Raw genomic sequence first — 12,372 nt, 5'->3', positions numbered from 1 at the left:
ATCACAACTTCCTGTTGAAAATTAAAAAGAGCTTAATAAAATCTGTAAAAAAGTAATAGAATCAACAAAAATATAAAATGAAGGGCCGATGGCAAATGATAGCAAAACAATTCCCAAAAAATTCTTCAAGGGTATAAATGCAAAAAAGTCAAGGTCTGAACATGTAAGAACCCTAAAAAGTGGTAATAGAGAGTAGGTCACGGGGGTTCAAGAGAAGGCAGATCAACTAAATGTGTTTTTTAGCTCTGTATATACAACAGAAGAAAGAGCAGTTGATGTAGCCGGTGCCAGTGCTGTAAATACATCAAATAATATACTGAATTGGCTGAATGTAGATATGATCCAAGCTAAATTAAATAAAATAAATGTGAATAAGGATCCGGGACCAGATGGGTTTTACCCAAGTGTTCTTAAAGCACTTGTTCAGTTATTTCTGTCCCCCTCTTCATAATATTTAGATATTATATTGATATAGTTGGTGTTGCTGAAACTTGGCTAGACTCTTCACATCACTGGGCTTCAAATCTACAGGGTTTTACACTGTTTCGGAAAGACAGGACAAATAGGAAAGGTGGTGGTGTATGTCTGTATGTGAGAAGTGATATGAAGGCGAGTGTGAAAGAGACAATAGTGGGTGAAGATTGTGAGGAGGTTGAAACCTTGTGGGTGGAATTACAAAGAGAGGTAAACACTGAAAAAAATTATTTTGGTGTAATTTATAGACCCCCAATATCACTGAGGAGATGGAAGGTCAGCTATATAAACAGATGGAGCCGGCTGCACAGGCGGGTACTGTAGTGATAATGGGAAATTTTAATTACCGAGATATTAATTGGTGTCATGGTTCGGCTTCAATTGCCAAGGGGAGACATTTCCTCAAGCTGTTGCAGGAAAATTTTATGGGCCAGTTTGTGGAAGACCCAACTAGAGGTGAAACTGTTGGATCTAGTCATTTCTAATAATGCAGAGTTTGTTGGGAATGTCAATGTTCGTGAAAAACTTGGTAACATTGATCACAATATACAGGGTGGGCCATTTATATGGATACACCTAAATAAAATGGGAATGGTTGGTGATATTAACTTCCTGTTTGTGGCACATTAGTATATGGGAGGGGGGAAACTTTTCAAGCTGGGTGTTGACCATGGCGGCCATTTTGAAGTCGGACATTTTGTATCCAACTTTAGTTTTTTTCAATGGGAAGAGGGTCATGTGACACATCAAACTTATCGAGAATTTCACAAGAAAAACAATGGTGTGCTTGGTTTTAACGTTACTTTATTCTTTCATTAGTTATTTTCAAGTCTCTGACCACTTATAAAATGTGTTCAAAGTGCTGCCCATTGTGTTGGATTGTCAATGCAACCCTCTTCTCCCACTCTTCACACACTGATAGCAACACCGCAGAAGAAATGCCTCCCGATCTGACCCCCTTAGACTTTTATCTTTGGGGTCATCTGAAGGCAATTGTCTATGCTGTGAAGATACGAGATGTGCAGCAACTGAAACTACGGATACTGGAAGCCTGTGCTAGCATTTCTTCTGCGGTGTTGCTATCAGTGTGTGAAGAGTGGGAGAAGAGGGTTGCATTGACAATCCAACACAATGGGCAGCACTTTGAACACATTTTATAAGTGGTCACAAACTTGTAAATAACTCATGAAAGAATAAAGTAATGTTAAAACCAAGCACACCATTGTTTTTCTTGTGACAGTCTCGATAAGTTTGATGTGTCACATGACCCTCTTCCCATTGAAAAAACTAAATTTGGATACAAAATGTCCGACTTCAAAATGGCCACCATGGTCAACACCCAGCTTGAAAAGTTTCCCCCCTCCCATATACTAATGTGCCGTAAACAGGAAGTTAATATCACCAACCATTCCCATTTTATTTAGGTGTATCCATATAAATGGCCCACCCTGTAGTTACATTTACATATACTGTAAAAAACAAACACAGGCTGGGAGGGCAAAAACACTGAATTTTAAGAAGGCCAATTTCCCCAGGATGAGGGCTGCAATTCAGGATATAGACTGGGAAGAACTAATGTCATATAATGGTACAAATGACAAATGGGAGATTTAAATATCTACTTTGTGTATTTATAGTGCAACATTTCTTCCTATAGGTAACAAGTATAAACTACTAAAATTAAACCCCACATGGCTTACACCTTCTGTAAAAAGGGCAATATATGACAAAAAAAGGGCATTTGAAAAATACAAATCTGAGGGTACAGCTGTAGCCTTTGTAAATTATAAAAAGCTTAATAAAATCTGCTGAAAAGTAATAAAATCAGCAAAAATTCAAAATGAAAAGCAGGTGGCCAAGGATAGTAAAACTAATCCCCAAAAATTCTTCAAGTACATTAATGCAAAAAAGCCAAGGTCTGAACATGTGGGACGCCTAGATAGTGGTAATGGGGAGTTAGTCACAGGGGATCAAGAGAAGGCAGAGTTACTAAATGGGTTCTTTAGCTCTGTGTATACAACAGAAAGAGCAGCTGATGTAGTCGGTGCCAGTGCTATTAATACAACGATTAATATAGTTTATTGGCTAAATATAGATATTGTCCAAGCTAAGTTAAATAAAATAAATGTGCACAAGGCTACGGTACCAGATGGGTTACACCCTAGAGTTCTTAAAGAGCTTAGTTTAGTTATTTCTGGGCCCCTCTTTATAATATTCAGAGATTCTCTAGTGACTGGTATAGTGCCAAGGGACTGGCACAGGGCAAATGTGGTGCCTATTTTCAAAAAGGTCTGTAGGTCTTCCCCGGGTAATTATAGACCAGTAAGCTTAACATCCATTGTGGGAAAAATGTTTGAGGGGCTATTAAAGGACTATATACAGGAGTATGTGACAACAAATAGTGTTATAAGTGACAGCCAGCACATTTTTTTTTACTAAGGACAGAAGTTGTCAAACCAACCTGATTTGTTTTTATGAAGAGGTAAGTAGAAGCCTAGACAGAGGGGCCGCTGTGGATTTAGTGCTTTTGGACTTTGCAAAGGCATTTGACACTGTCCCCCATAGACGCCTAATGGGTAAATTATGGACTATAGGTTTAGAAAGTTTCGTTTGTAATTGGATTGAGAATTGGCTCAAGGACTGTATCCAGAGAGTTGTGGTCAATGATTCCTACTCTGAATGGTCCCCAGTTATAAGTGGTGTACCCCAGGGTTCTATAATGGGACCACTGTTATTCAAATTATTTATTAATGATATAGAGGATGGGATTAATAGCACTAATTCTATTTTTGCAGATGACACCAAGCTATGTAGTATTGTTCAGTCTATAGAAGATGTTTGTAAATTGCAAGCTGATTTGGACACACTGAGCGTTAGGACATCCACCTGGCAAATGAGGTTTAATGTAGATAAATGTAAAGTTATGCATCTGGGTACCAACAACCTGCATGCATCATATGTCCTAGGGGGAGCTACACTGGGGGAGTCACTTGTTGAAAAGGATCTGGGTGTACTTGTAGATCATAAACTAAATAACAGCATGCGACTGCACTATTGATTCCATCATTAAAACGGAAACTTGCCGGAATGGTGACGAACGGAAACCATTAGCAATGTTTCCATCACAATTGATATCAATGGTGACAGAAACGGATATTGTGGTTTCAGTTTGACTTTCTGTTGCGGGGTTCACGTGACGGAAACCTATGACGGAACCCTGGAACGGAAAGACAACGCTGATGTGAACAGACCCCGAGTTATGAGGAAAAATTAATATAATTAAATCTATTTAGCCTTGAAAAGAAAGTACTGATGAGGTACATAATTAACTTGTATAAGTAGAAGAATGGCCCGTACAAAAAATACAAGGAAGAGCAACTAAACTAATAAGGGGCATGGAGAATCTAAGTTATGGGGAAAATTTAAAAGAAAATTTAAAAGAACTAAACCTATTTAGCCTTGAAAAGAGACGACTAAGGGTATGTTCACACGCACTAATTACGGACGTAATTCGGGCGTTTTTGCCCCGAATTACGTCCGAAAATAGCGCCTCAATAGCGCTGACAAACATCTGCCCATTGAAAGCAATGGGCAGACGTTTGTCTGTTCATACGAGGCGTAATTTACGTGTCGCTGTCAAATGACGGCGCGTAAATAGACGCCCGCGTCAAAGAAGTGACCTGTCACTTCTTTAGCCGTAATTGGAGCCGTTATTCATTGACTCCAATGAATAGCAGCGCCAATTACGTCCGTAATGGACGCGGCGTTCAAGCGCCTGCACATGCCGTTACGGCTGAAATTAGTGCGTGTGAACATACCCTAAAGGGTATGTGCACACGTAGTGACCAAAAACGTCTGAAAATACGGAGCTGTTTTCAAGGGAAAACAGCCCCTGATTTTCAGACGTTTTTTGAGCAACTCGCGTTTTTCGCGCCGTTTTTGGAGCTGTTTTCATTGGAGTCTATGAGAAAACGGCTCCAAAAAACGTCCAAAGAACTGTTCTGCACTTCTTTTGGCGAGGCTGTATTTGACAGGCTGTATTTGACGGCGCGTAAATGACAGGTTGTCTGCACAGTACGTCGGCAAACCCATTCTAATGAATGGGCAGATGTTTGCCGACGTATTGTAGCCCTATTTTCAGACGTAAAACGAGGCATAATATAGGTTGCCAAAGAGGCTCTGTCACCAGATTTTCAAACCCCTATCTCCTATTGCAGCTGATCGCCGCTGCAGTGTAGATTACAGTAACGTTTAGTTTTTTTCAAAAACGAGCATTTTTGGCCAAGTTATGAGCATTTTTATATTTATGCAAATGAGCCTTTCTTAAGTACAACTGGGCGTGTTTAAAGTTATGTCCAACTGGGCGTGTATTGTGTGTGTACATCTGGGCGTTTTTACTTGTTTTACTAGCTGGGCATTAGGAATGGGAGTGTATGATGCTGACGAATCAGCATCATCCACTTCTCTTCGTTACCACCCAGCTTCTGGCAGTGCACAGACAAACAGCGTGTCCTCGCGAGATCACGCTGTGACGTCACTCACTTCCTCCCACAGGAACTTCATCGCGTCGGATGAGCGAGGACACGCTGTGTGTCTGTGCACTGCCAGAAGCTGGGTGGTAACGAAGAGAAGTGGATGATGCTGATTCGTCAGCATCATACACTTCCATTCACAACGCCCAGCTAGTAAAACAAGTAAACACGCCCAGATGTTACACACACAATACACGCCCAGTTGGACATAACTTTAAACACGCCCAGTTGTACTTAAGAAAGGCTCATTTGCATAAATATAAAAATGGTCATAACTTGGCCAAAAATGCTCGTTTTTGAAAAAAAACAAAACACGTTACTGTTATCTACATTGCAGCGCCGATCTGCTGCAATACGAGATAGGGGTTTGAAAATCTGGTGACATAGCCTCTTTAAAATAACACTGGGGTTGGAATTTTATGAGTTGGGTACAACTCATAAAAGTGGTAATTGGGGGCATTATATAGCATCTTTTCTGCAGTCTGTGATAGTTACCTTCAGTGACGGACACGGTGAACACAGCTTTAATCCCATTCACATCCGTGCCCAAGCCACATATATAAGGGCCTTCATCAGTTGTCTTCAGGTCAGACAATTGAATGATAATCAAGCCTTCATTTTTTATGTCTTCAATTGAAGCACGGCCAATATAATTATTATGCACATAGCCACTTGTAGATGTGATCACAGCTTTACACATGCCATACCGTCCTCCTTCTTGACAAAAATACTTGCGGCTATACTTATTGGCCTTAGTAATAGTTGAGTATGCGCAAGTGATGAATACCGATCCTTCCTTTTTTCCAGTCACATGTGTTGGGCAGACAAGTGTATCAGACTCTGTATGTAGAGAGAACATAAAGTTATATTACAGTTAGAAAACACCAGGAACTTCTAGTCTGTAAAAAAAAGTTATTTTCTATTAATCTAGTAATAGAGACAGAGAATCTGCATGTACTATTATTTAGAATGTTTACAGAATTGTGTAGAGTATATGTAGCAGTACAGATGTAGCAGAGCTGTAAATCTATTAGTTATAACAGTTAGTAGTCACAATGCAAAATCAAAAGAGTTATGGGGTTGTCCAATTGTGGACAATAATTTTAACCTATCATACAGATGTAGCCATTTTTATCTTGACTTTTAACACATTAAATACAGTGTGAAGAAACTTTAACTTGACCTTTTAAATAACTTTTCAATGGCTTTTGTTGTTTGATATCACGCTGCAGCAAGTTATCAGTGTCAAGATAAACTTGGCTACATCTGTATTTATTATTTCTGCAGGTTTTAGTGTTAGTACTTTGTGGTGCACTAAGAAGGTGCTTGATCTAATAGGCATGACCAATATGCTGTTAGCCGAATGTAACAGTGTGACTACCACCTTATAGAAGCCTTATCTGTGTGCAATACTAAGAATCCAGCCCCCCCCCCCCATGATGGATGTACCGTATGTGCGATCTACCTTATATAACATGATATCTTGTCTGCATCCTTCTGGGTACCGGTATTATAACCTGCCCTTGCAACTTTATTTCAATGATATTTAAGGGGTTGTTCAGAATTAGAAAAAAAAAGACCTGATTTTTTTTCCAGAAACAGTGCCACTCAGGTTCATGGGCTGTATCTGTCATTACAGAATGACATTATTAAGAATTTAGATTCCTGCTACATAAGGCCCTGTTCACACACAGTTTTATGCAGGCAGAAAAATCTGGCTCCAAATTCTTTCTGGAATTTGGAGGCAGATTTTTACTTTTCTGCACTCTCTATGCCATGTTTTTCACTGCGTTTTTCTGCTGCGGCCATTGAGCGGCACGGGCAAAAAACGTTGCGAAAAAAGCTTAATTTGCCCCCCATTGATGTCAATGGGAGGTCAGAGATGGAAACACCCGAAGAATGGGCATGTCGCTTCTTTTTCCTGCAAGCGGGGAAGAAACGCCAGCGATTTCAGCTGTTTTTTCCGCAGCAAAAACCACAGCAAAAAAACTTTGTGTGAACAAGCCCTAAGTCATTTCCTGTATGACCAAGGATACATGGGGAGCAGTTCTGAAAAGACAGTTGTGTATCCTTTTATCCTACATTGCATACATTTGGCAGAGACACAATTCGACTGCAAGAGATGTGGTATGCTCATCCTAATCTAGCATTCTCATTGGGGCAACCAACACCACTGGTGGGTTGTCATGTCACTGAAGAACATCACAAGTCACCAATGATTTAACAATAACGTCCGTAGGTCTATATATGGCGCAACATATGGTATTCTGTCTCATGTAGTCAATACTGGACCACTGAAAAAAGAATCAAAAGATACAAATGGGTTAAGTGATGATACGACATTACCACTATCCTAATAATATGCAAAACTTTTTAAATAAAGAAAAGGTGAAGGAATACTGTGTTTTTCTTTTTCCAGTGATCAAATGTAATCTGAGCGGGAACCTACAGGGAAAATAAAGTATTATACACTGTTCTCATTGAAATCATTGGGCTGTCCAATGTATGGACCTGCCGGATCCTCCAGAGTGAGAAGTGCTCTTTGTAGCCACTGTCTACCCCGGCTAATAGATGAGGGACCTCCTCTCTTAATTTAAATTTCACTAATAGGGTATTGATTTTCTAAACCAGACAACCCCATTAAGGTACATGTGATTAAAAGTATAGATATTCAGAAACATATGGTGTAGCATTGCCATACAAACTACTTATTACAAAAGGTTTATTATTCATATAGGAAAGAGAAAGTCCTGGTACTGTATTATTGACTACAACATGGTGTAATCCTCAAGTACCACTGCCAAGATAACCTTTTCTTATGCCAACTTTGGTGAGTAGCGCTCAGTAGGTGCTGTTATTAGGTGTCAGTACAATGTTTACTTAATGTCATATTTCCTCTCAAAACGTTCCCGTGGCTTGGTTATTTTGGATGACTTACCAACATCGGGGATAATTAAGGCACAAGCTATGCCAAACAAAAACACCGCAGGAGTCATTGTAGGCTTGAAAATGCTTGTCTCTTCGACACCTTGCAATTAAATCTGCTGTAGAAACAATGAAAAGTTTTATAGTCAGTTTACGGTTTAGCAGTAGTAAACACAAGGTGAATTTCCACGTTCAATTAATTAATTTAGGCTGCTTTCACACGTCTGTCGGTAGGACTTCCCGAAGTATACGTGGCAGTCATCGCCCATAGGCTCCTACGTTAAAAAAAAGTATAACGCACGTTACACTTTTTTTTACTGGATGCCACTGTACAAAATGTAGCAGACTGCGGTATTCCATAGAGCAGAGAAAAAGGTATCCCTGTGTTAAACACCGCCCATACGCAGTACTAGGCATAACACAGTGTGTCGGTTTCTCTGACGTGCCCCTGTCGGCCTCATGCACACGGCAGAACTGTGTGCAGAAGGATGTACTGTCTCTTAGGGCTTTGTACTAGGGAGCCGAAGCCACTCCGTCAGCCACTGTATGGTGCTTTTTAGGTGTCATACTTCTAAGGTATTCTCTTCTGGAAGCGTCAATTTTTTTTCAGATTCCTATAAATCACGAATAATATTAGAGACATGCTGAGATGCAGCAAGGCCCATAGACTTATATGGACACTGTATTACTGCTCAGCAGAACTCCTTAAGAGTGATATTTGTTATCTTGTTTTATAATTTAAAAAAAAGGAAACATCAAAAGTTTGACATACAAAAAATGTGTAGATATTACTTCTGTGACAATGTAAATTGTAAAACAATTGCAGGTAATGTATAAGTCACAAATTCATATTTTAAACCATGCAGCATTACATCTGTAATTTTGCAGTAGAAATACAAGATCAATCTCATACATGCTTACAAGAACACAAGCTTATAAGTATAAGGCACTGTCGTGCGCATGGAGTATGTACGGTGGCACTTAGAGTCACCGCGACTCTGCGGCACAGTATTATGAAGGTACCCTCCCTAGAAGCAATGCTTCTAGGGGAGGATATCTTTCTAAGGTTGGAAGCTTCCGTAATGTGTTATCTGATTGAACATGTCATGATTTTTTTCCTGTCAGATTCATATTAAATCTATGAGAAAAAAAACATACTGAGGTAAAGTAGGACCCCATAGACGTCTATGAACGTCATATTACGGTGGTCGTACGTAGCTTTAATATGGTGGTGTGCATGATAAAATATTCAGTCACTTAAAATAATTTTGCGTAATTTATTTTGTACTGATTTGGGATTTACAAGTATAGCGGCTTTTACTGTTTTCCCATGGAAACAGGCTGTAGTTTTTGCATTTCACTTTTAGACATATGGTCTAGCAGCTTAGTTCTGTCTTTATTGTCAACTGAGCTGCCACAATGCATAAGGGTACTTTTACACTGGCAGATTTTCTGCCTGGCAACGAGTGCCGATTGACAATATAGAAAGCTGTTCGGTGCTGGTTTTGCTCCATGTACTTGAATGACGGGGTAGGGAGACAGACAAGTGAGCCCTAATCTACCCGCCACTCAGTCCCTGCCTACTTGCACGGCCCATCCTAGGCGACGGCGTACAACTGGGCGACGGTCCCTATGCTCAATATGTGCACGATAGAAAAACAGACAAGGGTACACAGAAGCTAAGGGAAATGGGGCAGTTGCCCACGGCAACACCGTGAGCAACAAGAGTAGTGAACGAGCCGAGTCAAACCAGGAGTGTACGAGGTACCAGGAGAGTAGTCAGTAAAGCCAGGGTCAATATGAAGCAGAGGACAATAGTACAAGCAGCAGCAGCAGAGCCAGGAAACAGGCAGAATCACAGGCAAAGGAGGAGCAGGAAATGAAGGTATAAATAGACAGAGGGCAGGAGCTAGCTTCGTCTGGCCAGGCAGTGATAGGTTCTCCCACTCCTCAGCCTCCCAGCCTGAGTGATAGCAGATCGAGTCACTCTATCAGACTTAGGAGCAGGTGCAGACTGATTAACCACGGGCGTCGACACAGAAGCTGTGTCTGGCAGATCCTTTACATTTACTGTATATGGAATAAACATTGGTAACTTTTGTGCCCGAATGACCGTTAGTGCGACCACTCAAGAACATACCGTTTCTGTTTACACGAATAGACAACCAATGGTTTTAATAACTGCATAAAAGATCCAATTAACCGACATTTTCATGGGCTAATAATTGGGAACAATCGTTCAAAGTGCGCTTGTTCGCCCAAGCATTGGCCAAATATAAAAAGGCCTTAACACTATGGTAACAGGAAAAGCAGATCTGAATGCAGCTTTGTCATTGTCAATGATCAGAACAAGATAAGTAAATTGAAGTATTCCTGACATTTTCTATAATCTAGAAAATGTTGTGAAAAAAATGGATTTTTTTTTGTTGTAAGCAAGGCTTTTCTTTTTCTACTCACGTCTCATCAATCACATCATGAGAATGCTTGAGCCTCACTACCCATGGTTGTAGTCCATGGCAAAATTTAAAATGTTGCTCTATTTGCCTTTTATTTGTCTCCTGAACCCCGTATAACATTAACATAAAAGCACAAAAGATTCAATTATGTTGCTAAACCGGAAATGAGTGTAGCCAGAGAAAGGACTCTGATCACTTCTGTGAAAACTGACTTCCAAGCTGTGACTCACCCGAAACTAGGGGGCGCCTCACATCTCGAGAAGCAATGCCTTAAAGTATCTCTCATTCACCCAGTCTGATATCATTTTAAATGATTTTTGCTGAGTTGCTGTGTTCATTTTCATAGTTATACTAAACTTTGCTAAATAATAGCTTTAGTAATTCGTAATTTCACAATACAATGGCGAAACAAAGTCAGTGACCCAAATATTTAGTCCCGGAAACATCACGAGGATTATTAAAGACTTCATTGAACATAAGAACGTTGCAGAATCTATGCCAAGAGAACAAAGCAAACAACCTGGTGTTTAGCAGTAATGTCTTTGTTGGGTAATTCCCTGGAACATTTTATTTCCTTGTACAATATCCAAGTATTAACAATTCATACTCTTTATTAGTTTTGACTTCAGATGTAGGTCCTACTTGGGTCATATATAGGTAATAGATGTGTTATATAAATATTGCACAGCATGAATGAGTACAAATATGAGTTTCATAGAAAAATGATAAAGGCCAATGAGTAAATTTTCCTTAAAATGACAAAATACAACTTTATAAAGTGTACTTTGGTCCTATGTAGGGTTAATCTATCAGCAGATTAATCTGTTAAAATACAATCCCACGAATGCGGCCAAAACCACGGCCACATGCGCTGATGAATGGCCATACAATTTTGTCAGTAATACCCCACAATGTGTTATTTTGAATAGAACGGCTGTCAATGTCTTTGGAGCTGAAGGAAACTGCTGAGCACTGTAGTCAACTGTCTCTGAGCGGGAGTGCACATAAGTGATTGCAGCTCCATTCAAAATCCTCCTAACCATTGTGCGGTGAGGAGGAAAGGGGTTTTCGGGAAATATACATTTTAATGAAATGTTAGTAATTTTGAATAAAAATAACTTTTGTAATATACCTTTATTAAAGGGGTATTTCCAAAATCATAAATTAACACCTATCTACAGGATAGGTGATCATTTTATAATCTCTGGAGGCCCCACTGCTGGGACCCCCCACCGATCGTGAGAGTGGGGGTCCTGACACCCCAGATCCTCCTCACTGCACTACATTCAATGTCGCCTCACTGCACTCGAGCAGTGAGAAGGACCTGGAGTACAGGGCCCCCGTTCTCACGATCGGTGGGTGACCCCCAGCGATCATAAAATGATCACCTATCCTGTGGATAGGTGATAATTTATGACTTTGGGAATACCCCTTAAAAGATTTTGTTTTTTTTGTTTGACATCTGCAGCTTCTTTGTGTCACAGTACAAAGAGGCTGCAGAACGTCGTTGTCAGTCAAATCCATCTGTGAGCTGGTCTGACGGTTCGCTCTGCAACGGCTCCTATGTGCTCCTGAGGCCCCATGCACACGGCCGTGCCTGTAATCACGGTCCGCTATTACAGGCACAGCTGGCCGCTGGTGGCCATGGACAGCCACTCGCAATTTTGGCCTGTGCTCCCATACAAAGAATAGAGGCTTTCTACGGCCCGGACACGTGCCTGTAAATATATGGGAAGGTGTCCAGGGTCAATAGAAATGAATGGGTCCATAATTGCGGCCCGTAATTATGGACAAATTCTACGGTAGTGTTCATGGGGCCATAGACATCATCTAAGCCTAATACTGATCAAATCAGACTTGATAAACTTATGCTAGTGTTAGTGACAATTAGAAGTGGTACTTAACCCACTAAATCACTTTCAGATTAAATTCTCACAAAAATTGCACCACATGGAAGATATTTTTCTGGAGACTTAAGTAGGAAC

The 12,372-nt window shown here is 40.3% G+C and overlaps 1 protein-coding gene across 1 annotated transcript in view; it reads right to left on the bottom strand.

Moving 5' to 3' along the window:
• The window catches only part of LOC142741277 (polymeric immunoglobulin receptor-like), a 134,752-nt gene that overhangs the window by 70,449 nt on the left and 51,931 nt on the right, over positions 1–12,372 (bottom strand). The window contains exons 3-4 of the mRNA XM_075850672.1: positions 7,945–8,050; positions 5,502–5,846 (exon numbers count right to left, since the gene is read on the bottom strand). Of these exons, the coding sequence (XP_075706787.1) occupies positions 5,502–5,846; positions 7,945–8,002 (403 nt within the window). The 5' untranslated portion in view covers positions 8,003–8,050. The remainder of the gene's footprint in view (positions 1–5,501; positions 5,847–7,944; positions 8,051–12,372) is intronic.

The sequence above is a fragment of the Rhinoderma darwinii genome, chromosome 2 (genome assembly GCF_050947455.1).
Source record: "Rhinoderma darwinii isolate aRhiDar2 chromosome 2, aRhiDar2.hap1, whole genome shotgun sequence".
NCBI classification, from domain to species: domain Eukaryota; kingdom Metazoa; phylum Chordata; class Amphibia; order Anura; family Rhinodermatidae; genus Rhinoderma; species Rhinoderma darwinii.
The sequence above is the reverse complement of the archived record's forward strand: the minus strand, read 5'-3'. Positions and strand labels throughout refer to the sequence as shown.